General features: G+C 38.2%; 1 protein-coding gene across 1 annotated transcript; it reads left to right on the top strand.

Annotated features, from left to right (window-relative positions):
• The first annotated feature begins 5,043 nt into the window (after positions 1–5,043).
• LOC133867057 (NAC domain-containing protein 19-like) lies at positions 5,044–17,366 on the top strand. The gene is made up of 4 exons (XM_062303732.1): positions 5,044–5,650; positions 15,467–15,742; positions 16,585–16,933; positions 17,021–17,366. Exons 1-3 carry the CDS (start codon positions 5,174–5,176, stop codon positions 16,699–16,701), a joined length of 870 nt encoding a protein of 289 aa, XP_062159716.1. The 5' UTR covers positions 5,044–5,173; the 3' UTR covers positions 16,702–16,933; positions 17,021–17,366.
• The last annotated feature ends 1,813 nt before the right edge of the window (positions 17,367–19,179 follow it).

Here is a 19,179-nt window from a genome sequence, read left to right as displayed (position 1 = left end):
TAAGCATGCAATAATAATAGGTTAAATACTCAGCCAACCATACCCATGTAATACTCATGCATGATTCAACACATGTAATAACCCAACCTTTAATCAGGATTAAGTATGTCCCAATCGAGTTAGGAGTGTGTTAAGTTGGATTTCAAGTGTCAAATTTGGATTTTGGACTTTTGATTGGGAATTTTTTGACGAAGATAGCGTGAAGTCTTCCGCTGCATGTGTACTCTCTATTGAGGGTTCAACGTTCCCCTGTGTTTCCATCTCGTCCGGATGGAAATGGGGTGACGCGCCTTGGAATCAATTACCCTATATGTTTTTAAATCCGCATGATATGCTAAATCATGAAAACTATAGCTTAGTAATAATATAAAAGGTTAATATTATTACAAGAACAAAATCAGGCTTAGAGGTTACTTCTTTTGAATATGAAGTCTATAAAAGGTTAATATTATTACAAGAACAAAATCAGGCTTAGAGGTTACTTCTTTTGAATATGAAGTCTCACAAGAGTCACCTTCTCTCTCTCTCTCTCTCTCCAAAGTTTTGTTGTGAAAGAATGACGCAAATAGTGTTTTTGGTTGTAAGGGGGCTTTTATAGTCTCATGCATGCTCAAAAGAGTTGAAGTGGCTAAAAATTAGATGCTACCAGAATTCTTCGATCATTCGAGGTTGGACATCGAATGATGATCGATGAAAGTTTTCGTTGATCGCTCGAAAAAACCTCAACTTATTTTAAAACATTTGTTTTGTAAATATTTTTAATCGTTAACTTTGGTGTTGTGATAATTTTGTTACATATCTTTTCTTCGTGATTAAAACCAAGGGTCTCAATTATGTAAATTATCATTACCATATATATATATATATATATATATATATATATATATATATATATATATATATATATATATATATATATATATATATATATATATATATATATTAGGGGTATTAGATATGTCCCAAGGGATGCGCAAGCCTCACCGTAAGAGGGTTATGGGTACGGATAGGCCATATGGAAGATGATTAGGACTATGTAACACATGTAATATTATGTGTTATTATTATAATAGATCGGTATGATTTTCTACCTTATTTACTTGTTGGAAATCATGTTGGTGATAGTGTGTGCGATTCACATATGTTTTCTTAAACATTGATTTCACTGCATACTGACATGTTTCACGCATGACTACTCACTAAGTCCTAGACTTACATTTTAGTTTTTCACCTGTAAAAAAAAACCCTATTTTACAGTTGACTCTTGCATAAACTATGGTGAAACCGGACCCCTTCATGAGGTTGACAATGGATGATTTGGTTAAGTTGACCTTTGGGCCAAACCTTGAGTTAGTAGCCTATATAGAGGACCGTGGCAGGGAGGATGGCATAATGCCTTTGGCTGTTGTGTACTAGCTTTCCACCTTCCTTGAGGATTATCTTAAATATTTATGGCTTTATTATTTTGTAAACTTATCATGTATCCGTGACATTCTAGACTTGGATTGTATTATTTTTATGGCATAGCCAATTTATTCGGTCTATAGTTCTACTAATGGTAGACTTGATGATAATTTTTAGGGTTAAATATCTTATTGGTACATGTGATAAGAGTTAGAATCAAATGGCCGCCTCGGTTTTAAAAACTATCACAAGTGATATTTGTCGTTAATCGAAATACTCACTTGGTACTTTCGTACAGGTTACATTCATTTTTTTATTTTTATTTTACGGCAATCTACATCACCCCCTTAAAATGATGACGCATGTCCTGGTTGCCTCGTATTTTAGCCAAATCAAAATATTATCCTACGCGATCATATATATATCACAGGTTTTAATGCCATGGGAGGTTATCATAACACTTGGGTTATTTACAAGTTAAATAATTCTTCGGTCACCACAGGTAATCTCAGAGCAATTTTGGCTATGCAGACTCAATCACTTAGTTAGAAAAACCTTAGGCAACGATCAATACCAGAGCATAAGATATATAGGCAAGGATAGAGTATTATTTAGGATAAGATAAGGAAAAAATATAAAAAAAGCCCCCTCAACTAATAACCAATTTTAAAATAGCCTTATGAATTTTCAAGTGTGCTAAAGTAATCCATCAAACTATCACTGTGTTTCAAAAATGCTATTTTTATTTTATTTTATTTCTATAATACCCTTATTCTCTTAAAAAATAAAATAATAAATTAAAAAAATAAACTAATCTATTTTTTTAAACAAAAAAAAAAAAGATGATAAATGCAAAATCAGTCCACGTGCTTGGCTTAAATTTCAAATCACTCCTTACAGAATAAAAAATAATTCAAAATATCTGACAGATTATGTTAGTATCAACGTCAACACCAATAAAATTATGACATGTGTCATTCTTACTAAAAAAACTATAAATATATTAAAAAAAAACATATACATTTATAAAACTAAAAAAAGAAAGAAAAAAAGGATAAGGGTGGCTGCTTATTGGGCAGCCACCCCTAGAGGTGGCAGGGGGAGTTTAGGGAGCTCACCGTCACTTCCAGCCACCTCTGGGGTGGTTCTCAGGCCACCCCTTGATTTGGCTGGGGGTGGCGCGCAGCCACCCCATGAGCTGAGGTTGGCCCAAAAGCCACTTCAACCTAGATCAAGGGGTGGGTGGCCCGAAGACCACCCCCTGCCACCTCAAGCCACCCCCAAAGGGATGGCTGCCAAGTAGCCACCCCTATCATTTTTTTCTTTTTTCTTTTTATTATTTTTTTAAATATATTTTTTTATTTTTATTATTTTTTATAAATGTATAGTTTTAATATTTATATTTTTTTTATTAAGAGTGACATGTGTCGTCATTTTATTAGCACTGACGTGTCATTTAACGAAATCTATCAATTGTTTTAACGAAATTTAATTATATGGGCTAAATTGTTATTTTGCCATACCTGATGGACCTCTAAATTCACTTTAATACGACATGGAGAGATTTTGCATTTATCCATAATTTTAATATTTTAATATTTTTTTATTAAAAGTGAAGCTTGTCATAATTTTCTGATGCTGACGTGGACACTAAAAGAATCTATCAAGTGTTTTGACAGAATTTGATTACAGGGATTGAATTGTTATTTTGGCATACCCTAAGAAATTCTGAATTATTTTTTATACCGCAGGGATTGATTTGTAATTTAGACTAACTATAAGGACTATATATTTTTTCATTTATGCGAATATATATATATATATATACCGCAAGGATTTATTTGTAATTTAGGTTAATTATAGGGACTATTTTTTCATTTATGCGAATATATATATATATATATACCCCTTTGGTTTTTTTTTTCAAAAAAAAAAAAAGTTTTTTTATTAATTTTTTATTTTTGTTTTTAAGAAAATAAGGGTATTATTGGAATATAATAAAAATAATATTTTTGGAACATGGTGAAAGTTTGATGGGTCACTTTAGTACACTTGAAATTAACTAAAGTAATTAACTAGCTTAGAGTGTTACTCGTAGTGCTTAATTAACTTATAATTAACTAGAATTATTGCATACTAACACATATCAGAGAAAAATATAGCGAAAACCGAAAAATATTTTATCTAAGCTGAAAGACTTGGAGCCTATTTGGCAAAGCTTTTTCCACTATTCATATTTGCCTTTTTTGCCCATCAACCTACAGTAAACAAGGACACTAAAGTCAAAAAAGACACTGCAAAGTCTGTAACTCTCTTATTTTAATATTTTTTTAAACCCATCCATCTGAAACGCATTCGTTGAGATGGAAGACGAAGTGCCTTTCCCTCCTAGGAGTTTCTTTCATTGTTGTCGTCGACGACCGAAGACGAGGAGTCGCAGTCGCTGTGGCATTCATCGGGTAAGGCCGGGTGCACGGGCGGTACTAGTGCCCACCACAGGGGGGGCCACTACCTCCACCCCCGGCCTGGGGGGCCCACCATCGCCACTCATGGCCCAACGAAGGACTCCACCGTGCTACTCATACTACTTGTCGTTGGCCTCGCCGCATGTCGCTGAACCGAAACTCTCCCCTCGTCTCAGACCCAAAACTCGGCCATTTGAGCAGCGGTCACCGGAAAATTGATCTTCGCCGTGGCCCCCGCAGCCACAACGTTGCAGCGTCGTAGGGTAGTTTTGCGTTCTCCGCCGAGTCTAACGTCCCGAGCCAGACCCTGGTTTTCTTCCACCGATCTACGATCTCGGCTGCGTATTGGCCACACGCCTCTGGTTTCTTCTACAATAAACGTAGGTTTGAAATGGACGATGTTAAAAAATTATAAAAATAAGAGGGATTGCAGGGCCTTTTTGACTTTAACGTCCTTGATTACTGTAGCTTGATGGGCAAAAAAGGCAAATACAAATAGTGGCAAAAGCTTTGCCAAACAAGCTCATGATTTCTTGCCACGTAGGTTAATTGGTGAAAAGTTGTGTTTTTAGTTGGCAAGGAATTATATCTCTACGTTTACAATTTTTATACAATTATTGTACAACTCTAACAACTTTTTTTAAAAAAATAAAAATAAAAAATCAACCACTGAATATGTAGGACCCACATGTTAGAAAACAGATCCAATGGTTAGTTTGAAAAAAAAAAATATTAAAGTTGTACAAAAATTACGTCAAGAGTTGTACAACAATCATTTTTCGAATTACTATATTAAAAATGTAGATAAGAATTGTATGTATTTTAGATACATGTTAATTCATTAGAGTGGATTGAATAAATTTATTTTTTAAGAAAAAACTGTTGTGCTAATATCGTTATCATCCTCACATCAATATTATCAAATCTAACGGCTAAAATTGTGGTACTATGATTTTACAATGTGGCGGGGATACAAATAGTTTCTCCCAGTCAACCTTTTACCATCACACAGCCAATGAAAACTTGACTTATTCCTCTTTCTCTTCCTCTTAGACGTCAGTCAACCTTTTACATGTTGCCACGTAGCCTCGATATCGTGCGCGTCCATCATAGCGCACACATTAACGGCGTGGAAATAAGGAGGACGTGCACTTTAGTACCAAGCTAATATCACACAAACACACTCTCTCGTTGAGGTAGCTTCAGGGGCACGCTTCCTTGTGCCCTCTACAAAAACCTCATCACCCCGCTCTTTCTGATTCTGCTCCCCAATCGAACCCTATGAACCTCCCTCCCATCCTTTCATGGGAGACCCTCAGGACCCCAGAGCGACGTCGTTTTCCCTCCCACCTGGTTGGCAATTCTACCCCTCCCACCAACAGCTTCTCTGCCACTACCTGACCAACAAGAACAGTAACGCTAACAGTAAACCACACACCGATGACAGTGTCAACGGCTACGACTTGATCAGAGAACTGGAGCTCTATAACTACGACCCGTTCGAGTTACCGGACACGGCGTGCTTTTCGTATGGTTCCGGAGGAAGGAAGAGGCACTGGTACTGTTACACGGTTAGGGTTGCGAAGGAGAGGAAGGGGGGGAAGAGGAGGACGATGAGTGGGTACTGGAGAAGAGGAACGGTGAGGGACGTGGTGGGTTCCGGAGGAAAGGCGGTGGTGGGGACCAGGACGAGCTTCGGATTTTATCTGGGGAATTCGCCAAAGAGCGCGGTGAGGACCGACTGGGTCATGTATGAGTATGCCCTGCTTGATCATCTTAAGGTACCTGACCAACATTCTCGTGTCTCTGTGTCTGTTGCCTGTTGCAATTCTATGTGAATTAGCGTATAATGTTGATTGTTTTTGTATTTGGGTATGAAATGAGCTATTGAACTTTTAGGCTTATGTTGGGAATAGTATCGTTGAATTGGTTAATTGATGGGTACTTTAGTCAAAGAATGCTGGAATGGTTAATTGATGGGTACTTAAGTCAAAGAATGCAGGAATGGTTAAATTTCCATTTCCATTTGTAGTCTAATTCTGCAAAGGGTCATGGGTGTTGAACAGAAATGTTCTTTAATTTAGATGATGTATATGCTCCAATTGACCAAATGGTATTTTTTATTTGAAGTGTGCGTCTAAATCCTTCAACGTTGCAGAGTCAAATGCAAGAAAATTCATTTGTCGTAAATAATGCTCGATTGAGTGTTTGTTGTGATATGTAGTCATGAGGTGTGAAATATCAGGGGTTTATTCTGTAAGCTTTGGTTATAGAAAAGTGCCTGGCGAAAACCCAAGAGGTTATTCTCATGTTGTGAAGTGCTTTTTATAAGCAAATGTACTTATTGGAAGTGCCTGGCTTAGACAAGTGCCACTTTTCCCTCGTTAACCAAAGACAGCTATACTTGTGAGTAAGATCAAGATATATACCATTGTTGCTTTCTTTACAGGCCAAATTTGCTTCCTAATTGTTTATGAAAAACATAGCTTCGGTTAGATGCTCTCAAAATCATGAAACGGTTTATGATGGATAATTTAGACACTTGGATATCAATGAGGGAGAACTGGTTAATGACTTATTTAGGCATTTATTTTTTTTTTAGTCAAAAAAGTTGTAGAAAATCAAAAGAAAGGGGAGAATATGTTTCATGGAAAAGGAAGTTTGTTTCAGAAAAACAGGAAATGGCAGAAGAAAATCAAAAGAAGAAAGAGACGTTGAAGGTAAGAAGAAAGAGATGTTTTAGGTGGAGTGTGCTTATGGAGAAGAGAGACGTTGCAGAGACAAGAGATGGCCTTGGGAAGACAAATGGCAGGTGGCGTGATGGCGTTTACAGGAAAGAGGGAAAGTCAATATGGGGAAGCATGGAATGAGTTGTAAATGTGGGGAGACGAGAGAGAAGCAAGAAGATTCAAGAACACGCAGGATTAGGGCTACGTGTCAGTTGGTTAACGGCTGAGATCATGTGGTAGCTTGGGATTATCAATTAGCACATGAGTGCTTATGTGGAAGGAAGTTAAGTGGGTTGGGCTTAGTTGGACTCATATTAAGTTGGGATTTGGGGTAATCGAATGGGTTAGATTAGTTAGAGTAGTTCTGGCTGAATTTGGGTATAAATTGTTTTGTCTTTCAGTTGGATTGTAATCTGAATCTTTGAGTCATTTGCAGTTTGCTATGGCGGTTGGGCCATCCTCAACATAGCCCGATCAATCACAGTTTTATTCATCAATTCAACCTGTTCGTTTCCATTCTTTCAACATTCCATCCAAATACATTTACATAGAGAAAATCAACTCCTAGATATAGAAAGAAAAATAGAGAAATGTTACAAAAGTGGTATTAGAGCAACAATCCTAGAGTAGCAAGGGCAGACGAAACCAGATTCAATTAACTTGCAGAAAATGTTTTTGCATTGAGGAAGCAACAAGAGTAGTAGCGAAAAAACAACATAGCAACATGATTGAAGATTTGATGCTATCATGGAGCAGTTAAATGGGTTAGCAGCAAGTGGGTAACAATTAATCAAAAACTCAATCAACCGATTTGCAGTTTCTGAGTCATTGGAGGGGGGGGGGGGGGGGGGGGATGTTATCCAAAATGTTGAAAAAGAGATATCCTTTGGTGCACAAAGGACAGAATTCACGGGGGAAAGAAATGCAAGAAAAGAACATAATGGAGAAGAACATGACAACATATACACAAGGGCAGTACATATTGAATTTCCTAAGTTTGATGGGTATGATCCCTCGGGTTGGTTGTATAAATTCAATTAGAGGGTGGCCGAAAAGGGTTAATCCTTCTCCCCAAGGGGCATGAAGGGCGGGGTTGGAGTCGTGTTGCAGGGGAGTTGACCAAGATGGTGGATTTTCTTGAACCCACAAGAGGTACTGCGGTTACAGTCGAATCTACTCCGGTAGAGAAGAAGCTTGGGTCGAGGACATGGTCAGCGGTGGGTGGGGGGTGTGCTGTCGTACGTGTAAGTGGTTCAGAATTTGGGGAAGAGCGCTGGTCTGGTGTCTTTTTCGGCTAAGTTTGCTGGCCCTGGTCTGATGGGTATTGAACAAGCGTTTGATGGGAACCTATGGGGCAATTTTTTTGATCCTCTTCTAGGGTGCGCTCGAGGCTCAGCGGAAGGTGCCATTGGGGTTGTAGTCTTTGGGGAAGAATGTTGTTTTGGCGTGTCCGACTCCCTCAAAGCTGAGAATGTTGGAGTGTCTGCTGCTCTTTCTAGAAAGAGGAAGAAGCAGCTTCCTTTTTGGGTTCGAAAAGTCGACTTACAGAGTTGTGTTCTCATGTGGAGCGAGCTGCTCGTTTTTTCTTGGGCAGGCTGGAGGACCTAGGTTGCCTCCCTGTAGTGGGCCTTCTCACAAGAGGTTAGGTTGGGCTTGCATGCAGCCTAAGAAGGGGAAAGGTAGGGTTATTCTTTTTAAGTCCAAATCAGTCTCAGGCTTGAAGTCTTGCTTGAAGATGGGCTTTGCGGATTCGAAGCCCTAGCCCAATTTTGGCTGCACCGAATCTAAGAGGGTAGGCCGGTTCTGGGTCTCCCTGTGGGTGGTGGAGGCACGGTTTCCTCAGGTTAGACTGTTGACTCTTCTCTGATGGTCCTGTCCTCGCCATCTTTGGGTCAAGTTGGTTCTGACAATGGTTATGTTTCGGTTTCGACGGTGGTTTTTACTACCTGGGTTCTGGCAGTGGGACTTGACAGGTATGACCTCACTGTCTAACGTCAGTCGTTGCCTGCAAATGTGGTGTTGTTTGGCATCTTGAGTCTTCTCTGGCGTGTTCAGACCTTGTTGTTTGTAGGCTCGTGCCGGTTTCAGCAGTGATAGCAGCCTGCATTGTCTGTTTCTAAAGCTCTTTTGTGCGACCAGCAGCTTGGGTCCTCTTCGGTGAAGTTTGATGGCGGGGATCAGCCTCCTTTGCCGTTTGTGACAGAGGTCGATACCGGGTTGCCGAATCTGGGTTCTGTTTGGAAGCCTGGCCAGTTTGCCTCGCTGGGGCTAGCTCCATCTCTGGCCCTCGTTGGGAGTGGTCCAATGTTCTTGGGTGTTTCTTGTGACTGCTATTCAGGTGCGGATGCATTAGGTGAAAGGCTGCGTTGTTCTTTCCCTGTGATGTCGGAGTATGGGGTGCTTGTTTATCCATCGGAATCCAAGTCAGTGTTTAGGTACTCCCTAAAGCCCTAAGGAGCAGAATGGATGAGCATTTGCTTGCCGAAGCTTTGGCGGCAATCAGTGCTCCCTTGTCTCCTTTTCCGTTGTTTGGGGCCATTGCCAAGCCCATGTCAGCACTTGCGCTTGCGCCTTTTCAAGATGAGGTCAGTCAGCCTCTTGTTCAATTTGGCTTCCTTCTCCCTAGTGGTGCGGTCCTTCCTCTATCAGAAGTGGGTGGGTCTCCTCTCTCTGAGGTCCAGTCTATGTTTGGGTGCCCTCCTCTGTTGTCTTCCTCAGAGGTGGGTGAATCTTCGAGAGGAGGTGATTTCAAAGTGGTTCTCTCGGGACCGCGATTGATGTTAGTTTATGTTTGCAAACTCTAGGGGTCTCCCACGAGGGGAATGTGAATGGCTTTTTGGACTTAATGGCTCAAGTTGATGAGCAACAGTGCCAAGAGGCTTTAGTCTCCATTTCTAAGTTCAAAGGGAGTCGTGAGGTGAAAAACTAGAGTGTGCTCGATTAATTATGATGCCATGGGTTTTGGTTCTAATCGGGGCAAGGTAAGAGGACCTTTGCTGTGATGTAATGGTCTCTGAGTTTTGTTTTTGTAGGTTGATTATGTTAGGGTGTTTGGGTTTCCTCCTGTTTTTGGGTTTTGCAGGAGTTTTTCATTTCATCTGTCTTTTTTTTGCTTTGGTGTCCTTTTTGTATACTTCCTGTATGCTTAGGGGAGCATTTACGCTTTTTATAAACTTCTTTGCTTACCTATCAAAAAAATAAAGTCAATCAGTTCTTTACTTTTCATAGAACCCCACTCTAACGTAGGGTTTTGCTTCTCTCTTTTCATATGAAAGGCAAAGCATTAATATGGGCTTTGTTTGGCAAATGCTTGTACAGAAGAGAGTAGTGGGTTGTTAATTTTGGAATTAGTAAAAAGTGATGATGTGATATAAACTAAAAAGAATTTGTATAGAAAAGTGAAAAAATTTTGTATTATAGTGAATTTTTTTATTTGAATAGTAACAAAAAATTATTGATGTAATACAAAAAGTGGAAAAAGTGGAAATATTTTGATGTTAATTGTTATTGGAAAATATGAAAAAGTGAGAAAAAGTACCTGAATAGTACTTAAGCACTACTCTGTCCATGGCATGCCTTTGCCAAACAAGGCCCATGGTTTCAAGACTTGGAGGACTCTGGTTCTTTGACAAGTTGGGAGGCTTTTACTAAAGCCCTATTGGTCAAGATTTGGGCCTTGTTCTTATGATGACCCAATGGAGGTTTTGACTAGACTAAGACAACAATCTAGGTGGAAGAATATAAATGTAAATTTGAAGCACTATCAAATAGGTTGAGAGGTCTTTCAGAAGCCTATAAACTTAGTTGTTTCTTGAGTGTCCTAAAGGAAGAAATTAAGCTACCTGTGAGGATGTTTAATTCTATTTCCTTGTTGGTAGCCTATGGGCTAGGAAAAATACAAGAGGAGCATGTTTTGAATGGTAGGACAAACTAGAGATCACCTAATGTGACTATGCCTAACATGGAAACTTTTAACGGTGTTGCACCTAATGTGAACCAGTCATCTAGTGGGCCTTTGAAAGCCACGGTTCCTGTGCAGAAAATTAGTCCAGCCCAAATGGAAGAAAGAAGAAAGAAATGATTGTGCTATTATTGTGATTTCAAGTGGAATCTAGAGCAGTATTGTAGGTCTCCTAAGTTGTTTTTGATAAAAAGTGTGGAGTTGGAGTTCCTTGGAGAAGAAGATTATGGATAGCAGTGTGAAACTGAAAATCAAGTGGGTGATTTAATGGAATTTAGTTACAGTGAGGCAAACCTAAAAATTTTCTTGCATGCCATTACTGGCAGTGGGCATCCTAAAACTATGAGGATAGTTGGAAAGGTGGGAAATCCAAGGTTAGTGATCCTAATACCCACAATTTTTTGGACCCATCCATTGCGAGGAGGGCACAATTATTGTTGTACAAAGAGAAGAAAGTAAGGTTGAAGGTAGCTAATAGGGAACAAGTGAAGGGAAGTGTTATGGGGTTAAGGTAGAAGTGCATGAATTTTCCTTTGTGACAGAAGTTTACGTCATTGTATTGGCTGGTTGTGACATCGTTTTAGGCATACAATGGTTAGTCACTCTTAGTTTTATCCTATGGAACTATAAGGATTTGACCATGGAATTTACCCTTGTTAAGAAAACCATTATCCTACAAGGATTATCTTCATTAAAACTGTTAGAAGAGACATAATTTCTTTTATCTAACAGTGAGGAGAAAAAAGGGTTAGTGTTGCAATTATTGAAGACTATAGAAGGATCTTTGCTGAATATGGAAGCACAGGAAATAAAGGAGTTATTGGGAGAGTTTGAAGACATTTTTGAGGAGCCAAAGGGGCTGCCTCCTAGCAGGTCGCATGACAATAATATTGTACTCAAATCTGAAGCTAAACCAGTGTGTAAGACCATACAGATATCCCTATTTTCTAAAAGAAATTGAAAAACTTGTCTGGGAGTTGCTTGAGACCAAGGTCATTGCACCAAGTCAAAGCCCCTTCTCATTTCCTGTATTGCCCGTTCACAAAGCTGATGGATCTTGGGGAATGTGTGTGGATTACCGTGCTTTGAATAATTAGACTATTAGGACAAGTATCCTATTCCAATCATAGATGAGTTGGTGGATGAGCTACATGGTCTAAGATTTACTCTAAGTTAGATTTGAGATTGGGATACCATCAAATTAGAGTAAAACCTGAAGATGTTCCTAAAACTGGATATTATGAGTTCTTAGTCATGCCCTTTGGGTTGACTAATGCACCATCAACTTTCCAGAGTTTGATGAATGACATCTTTAGACCCTTTTTAAGGAAGTTTATTTTGGTGTTTTTGATGCAGAATTTAAAAGAGCATTTGATGCACTTAAAGGTGACATTGGAAGTTCTGAGACAACACCAGTTATATGCAAAAAGGCGTAAATGAAGATTTGGCTGTTTTGAAATTCACTACTTAGGTCATCTCATTTCAGCTGAAGGGGTTGAGGCTGATGATATGAAGCTCAAGGCTATGGTAGAATGGCCTTTTCCTAAGAATTTGAAGGCTCTAAGGGGTTTCCTAGGGCTTACAGGTTATTATAGGAAGTTTGTAAAAGGATATGGCACTATTGCAACAGCCTTAACAAATATGTTGAAGAAGAATGCCTTTAGTTTGGAATGAAGAGTCTAAAAGAACTTTTAAGAGTAAAGAGGGCAGTTTCAAACCCTCCTGCTTTAGCCTTGCCAGACTTCTCACAACCTTTCTTAATAGAATGTGATGCATTAGGCAAATGAATTGGAGCAATACTAATGCCAAACCACAAGCCTATAGCATTCTATAGTCAAGCTTTGAAAGGGAGAATTCTTTTTTTATGTTTACCTATGAGAAGGAGCTTATAGTACTAGTGTCAGCAGTGACGAAATGGAGGCCTTATTTGTCAGGGCATCCTTTTAAGGATAAGAATGATCACCAGAGTTTAAAGTTCCTTTTGGAACAGAAGATTGGGATACCAATGCAGCAGAGATGGGCCTCAAAGTTGATGGGCTATGATTTTGTAGAATAATACAAAAAGGGCAAGACAACAAGGTTGCTGATGCTCTTTCAAGAGGGATGAAAACAGTGAGTAGGATATCACACTTTCAGTGATTTCCTACCAAACTTTGGAGTGGTTGGATGAACTGAAGCACAGTTATATTACTAAGCCTTTGTTACAAGAGTTAGTGCAGCAGATCAAGTAAGGAAAGTTGAAGAACCCTAAATTTACCTTACGGGATGGCATCCCATTGTACAAACAGAAAATGTACATAGGAATGACCCTTAAGGAAAAATTGTTGCACTATGTGCATGCCAGCCCTTTAGCAGGCCATGCAAGTTATAATAAAACCTTGCATAGTGCTAGAAGGGATTTTTACTGGCTTGAAATGAAATCAGATATAAAAAAGTTCATAAGAAAATGTGACATTTTTCAAAGGGTAAAAGCTGAGAATATTTCTTCTGCAGGTTTGTTACAACCTTTACCTATTCCAGATAGGGCATGGGTCAACATTTCAATGGATTTCATAGAAGGCCTACCAGTTTCACATGGACAGAGAGTTATTTGGGTAGTGGTGGATAGATTAACAAAGTGTGCACTCTTTATGTCTCTAGCACATCCATATACAGTAGCAACATTAGCTCAAATAGTTATCAAAAATATATTCAAACTCCATGGCATGCCTAGCTCTATAACAGACAGAGACAGCTTTCACAAGCAAATTTTGGAAAGAAATATTCAAAGTGCAGGGTGTGCTCTTGGCAATTAGCACAACATATTATCCACAAATAGACGATCAATTAGAAGCATTTAATAAATGTGTCAAGAATTATCTCAGGTGCATGGTGTGTGATAAACCCAAAGAATGGGTCCATTGGCTACTATTAGTAGAATATTGCTACAACACTTAATTTCATCACTCAACCAAAATAACACCATTTGAAGCCATGTATGGCTACTTAACTCAATGTCTTACCTACATGCTGGGTACTACTCAAATTGCTGCAGTAGAAGAGCAACTGAAGTCCAGAGACAAGTTGGTGCGACTTTGGAAAGAAAACCTGCATAAAAGTCAAAATTGCATGAAGAAATACGCCGATCTACGGAGGACTGAACGAAATTTAGAAGTAGTTGGGTATACTTATGATTGCAATCGTACTGGCAGATGTCTGTAGCTACAAGAAGGAATTTGAAATTATCATCTCGGTTTTATGGTCCATTTCGCTTCATAGAGAAGATTGGTGTAGTGGCATTGTAACATTCCGGTCCCATATTGGGAAGATAAATAACCTACATAGTATGAGTGGTTTATAAAAGATACTCATGAGTGTTAAGCTCAACGTCGCTTACTTACTAAGTGAAACTGGGCTTTATAAGTAATTTTAAGGAAGCTCCAAGTTTACTAGTACTTTTGGGGTGATAGTGCAAAAGTGGCTAACACTTTTCCATGGGTCGTTTCAAATGGTATCAGAGTCATCTAGTAACGCTGGCCATGTGATAATGGAGTACTGAATGACGTGACCCCGACAAGGACGTCAGGGGTTTAAGGAGGGAGTTTTAACACCCTGGCTCCATATCGGGAAGATAAGTGGCCCACGTGCTTATTTAGTAGGTAAAACTGAGCTTTATAAATGATTGTAGGGTAACTCCAAATTAACTACTTCTTTTGGGGTGATAACGTAGATGTTGCTATCGCTTTTTCCTGGGTTGTTATAGGCGTACAAGCTGGATCTACTAGATGGAGTTAAGATCCATCCCGTTTTCCATGTCTCCCCGTTGAAACCAAAATTGGGGAAGAACTCAACAGTTATTACACAACTTCCTTTGATTGATTCTGAAGGGGTCTTGAGACCCGAACCCAAGGAGATTTTGGGTCGCCAGACAAGAAAGAAGAATAATAGAGCCCTTATAGAGCTTATGGTTTGTTGGCATGGCCAACAGGCTGAGGATGCATTGTAGGAAGAATACCATTGCCTATCCACATCTTGTGGGAAAGGTGTTGTAAAGGAGTGGAGTATTGTTACAGCTTGTTCAGAAAATGAAGCTTGTTTCAAAAAAACAGGAAATGGCAGAAGAAAATCAAAAGAAGAAAGAGACATTGAAGGTGGAGTGTGCGTATGGAGAAGAGAGACATTGGAGAGACAAGAGATGGCCTAGTTGGATGCAAATTCAAGTGGGCTCTGGGGTAACCGAATGGGTTAGATTAGTTAGAGTAGTTTTGGGCTGAATTTGTGTATAAATAGTTTGTCTTTCATTTGGGTTGTATTCTGAATCATTCTGTAGTTTTGTATGGAGGTTGGGCCATCCTCGAAATAGCCCGTTCAAATTGGTTCAATCACAGTTCTATCATCAATTCACCCATTTCATTCATCACTTCAACCCATTGATTTCCATTCTTTCAACATTCCATCCAAATATGTTTTCATACGGAAAATCAATTCCAAGAAATAGATAGAAAAATAGAGAAGTGTTAAAATCCATGATCAATGGATTGAGTCATTTCATCTTGTTTGGTTCCCATAGCTCTCTCTCTCCCCCCTACACCCCCCACAAAAAGAAAAAATCTCCCGAACAGTGCTCTTCTCTCAGCATTTTTCTCCCAAACAGTGCTATACTCATGAAGCATTTTATCTTATGCGGATTAACTGAATTGTGCATTATGCCAATCAATGAGGCATTGTTTCTTTTTATGTTTACTATGTAGTGTTTCAATTATTATTGATTCTCATCTATATATTAGCTTAGGAGCAGTTGAGATAATGATTATTTTATTTTTTTTAGATTGGGTTATACAAAAAATCAAGGTGGGCAGAGTGGAATGTGAGTGTTATTGGTTTTCTAATGTTTCTGTTGTGAGGCCTTATACATTTATCATCTGCAGGCTTTTGTCCTATGTCGAGTATTTGCCAAATCTCATGCTGGAAATAGCATATCGGATAATGGCTTAAGTTGTTGTGCTGAAGAAAGTGTACCGGCAGTGCGTCACATTGGTATTCAGCATGATGGATACCTTTCACCTGATACTGTTGAAGCTAAAATGTATGATGACAAATCTGTTGACACGAACAGTGAGATACCAAAATATCCAAGGCAATTGATTAGTGAGCGAGACAATCAGGTTATGACTGGGCCTAATGGCTTGCAGCCCAGGGAGCCGGTAACATTTCTAAACATCTTCTCTCTAGTGGTTACCTGAAGTTGGATCCTTGACTTATCAAAAAAACATCTTCTCTCTAGTGATCATGCTATGTATATAATATTTGGTTCTAGAACAAATCTTCACTGTGTCATTTTATTTTACAGATGTATTTTCATGTCCATGAGGTAATTTATATTGAGGATTCTATGATCATCTGCATCACATGTACCATACACTCCGATATTGTATTATTTTTTGTCAGCTATGTTTATTACACAATGTCAACAAATTCTTCTAGAAAACATTTCCCACAAAATTTTCCTTCAACAAATTACAAGCTGCCACATCAGCAATAATATGTGATTTCGTTCAGACCTAAAACTGACATGCAGTTTAAATTACTTAGAGTGTTGCCTTAAGAAGAGGCGAGTCTGAACGTTGTATTTCATAATATTTTTATTAGCTATATTTCGTATAATTTGTTTGAAATGACACTTGTTAACATATGTGAAGTATAGCGTTTCTTACCACCACACATGCTGCTGATATGTGTGGAATTTGAAGTTCCGTGCTATTGGAAACCTTTAATATATTTTCCTTATTTCACCTTTGTTTCTTCATGCTCCTTTTACCCTTAAAACTTTCTAGTGAATTTACTGTCGGGAGTGTGCTGTGTGCTAAACAAATACTTCAGTGGTTATCTCAGATTTCTACCAAGTAATACAGGAATAACATAGCTGGTATATATAAGATTTATTCTTTATTTTTTTGGGAATGTTTAGTACACTTGCTTTCACAAATACAAGTGTGTTTCCTTTCAGATTAGTTATCTTCCTTTTTGTCTTGTGGCCGTTGTGCAGGTGAGCTCATCTGCACTTCCTGGAAGTGGTGCAATGATTTTTGAAGCTCTGACTGGCGAACAATTACTCTCCATTTTAGAGGAAGATTTCATTGAGTTGGACGATCTTATGCGCTAACTATTCCATAGAGACATTGAATCGGTTGACTTCAATGATATGTGAATACTAATCCTAGTGGTCAGGCTATTGCTGGACAATTGTTCTGGGAGCAGGTTTATATACCTAAACACAGACGAGAAGGGTCTTAAATATTGCAAAACCTTTGAGCAACATTTAATTAGAAAACAATATAAGATGTCAGCTTTGAAGTTGAGAGAGATGTAACGACAGAATCACTTCGCCTTTTAAGGTAATTACTATGTTATTGTCTTGTAATTGTTTTCCCAATCCCATTTGAGAAACATTCAGCAATCGTTCCTTTGGTCTGGGCATGCAGATTCATTATTGTGCCTGGTAGAAGGCAATTTTCTCCAGCGGAGTGCCGAGAAAAGATTATTATGTTTGACAATGATAATTCCGGAGTGAGTTATTCAAGTATTAGTTGCATCGCCTAGCTTGATAATGCTGCAGTTGTTCCCTTGATGGTGGAGGTCGTTTTCATTCATTTGCTTATGTGGCAAAGTAAAAAATTTCCACCACCTGTTCAGAGCCTTCCCTTAGCAAGGACTCTTTTCCTTCAGCTTTTCTTTTCTATGTTTTTGAGCTTTTATTGTCGAAGGGATGGAGCTTATTTAAATCATGGATTTTGGATATATTTTGATATAGATGAGTGTATTTAATTACTTGAATTGTGCGTTTTAGTGCTAACTTTCTTGTTTCTTGCATAGCTTTGCGGAACTGCTCATGGTATTAAATGGGCAACATACTGTCATTCTTGATTGTGTAGTTGAAATTGTAAGCTTGGGATGACACAAGCGAGTATGATCTGATTCGTTACTTCTGAGTTTTTGACAAGAATTATGGCAAAATGTTTCATAAATGTGATGGTAGGGGAGCATTGCCTTTTAGAATAAATCCATTTTTTACACCTATCTTATCACACTGGGTGACGTTTCATAAGTGGAATGACCACTTAAAAAAACATAACTGTTTATCTTCGTTCAGTTCAGTTCATGCCACCTCAACGGTTTGAAATGAGTGTGATAAAATAGGCGTAAAGACTCGTAAGGTAATTGGTATTTTCTTTCTAGATTATATTTTTTTGCAGTTCCTTTGGGTGAAGTATAAATGCCTCATTTTATGTTTATAATATGTAAATACTGGAAAACCTATTTCGGCGGAAGGGGCAATGAACATTTGGCCTCTCTTGTGGTTAAAGTGGTAGGGAAATTTGTTGCGGTCACTTTCAGGAATTACTGGAAGTCCTCTTGGAACCGTGAGAAAATTCTTCATTTGATCTTATTTTGATATGTTATGAAATTTCAACATTTTAGGTGTGCATTGTTTTTCCGAAAAGTTTAGGGAAACCTCCAAATGATCTCTCTCTCTCTCTCTCTCTCTCTCTCTCTCTCTCTCTCTCTCTCTTATGTATATATATATTTTCTCTGTTGCGTTTTGCAGATTGGTGTAGAGATGTCACCTTTGTGGCACGACCTTGTGATTAGTCATGCCTGTGATATCCAATTAAAGCCCTTGGGGGTGGTGGTTTGGTAAGTGGAGTAATTGCTATTTAGAAGCAATGAATATGGATTTAGTGTTATGCTGGATGATGAGCTTTAAAGCTGTCAGATAGTACTTTAAATTATTTTGAAATGCAATTACCCATTACAATCTCTCTACTATTGCCTGTCCTCACATTCAATTTTCCCATGTGGGACTGGGTTTACTTTTCCTTCCTTCCCCCTTTCTCTTATGCGTGAAGGAGTTTCTAATGTCCCTGCTTCTTCCTTGCCCCAATATTTATATTCTTATAATAGTGGGACATGACGATGATTTAGACATACAAGTCATCTATCGTCATTTCTGTGCTAGACTTTTCCTTATTAATGTAGATTAACTGAATAATATTCAAGAAAGTCGATCTCAGTTTTATATATTCATGGGCAAAAATGTTTCTTCTATAATAAATATTAAGACTGAAAGAGTTGACACAATAACTGACAAACATTGTGACAATTGATTACAACGCATTTAAAAACAATCAATTGAGTAAGCACCAGTTTCAAAAACAATTCATTCAGGAAGGACCAATTTCAAATAAATGTGCTTTTTTAATTTTCATCGGTGAAAATATATATATATATAGGGAGAAAATTACTATTGGCCTATTTGACTTAAGGATACTAAACTTCAAAACGTCTTAAACTAGGGTATCCAATTTTCAAAACGTCTCAATGACTGGTACTCAATGACTGGTATTCCGTTAAGATTTGCTGTTAAATTTTGCCAAAATTTTTAAAATACCCCTATCTATTTTTAGGGAAAAAAAAAAAAAAATTGTTAGGATTTAGGTGTTGGTAAGAATTTAAAGGAATTTACAAAAATACCCGTTCCTGAATTTTTCAAAAAAATTATAAATTTTTTTTAAAAAAATAAACACATGGGGTATTTTATAAATTTTGGTAGGATTTAACTGTAAAATCTAATGGAGTACGT

The sequence above is a fragment of the Alnus glutinosa genome, chromosome 4 (genome assembly GCF_958979055.1).
Source record: "Alnus glutinosa chromosome 4, dhAlnGlut1.1, whole genome shotgun sequence".
Classification (NCBI taxonomy): Eukaryota; Viridiplantae; Streptophyta; class Magnoliopsida; order Fagales; family Betulaceae; genus Alnus; species Alnus glutinosa.
This window is presented reverse-complemented; position numbering and strand designations above follow the sequence as displayed.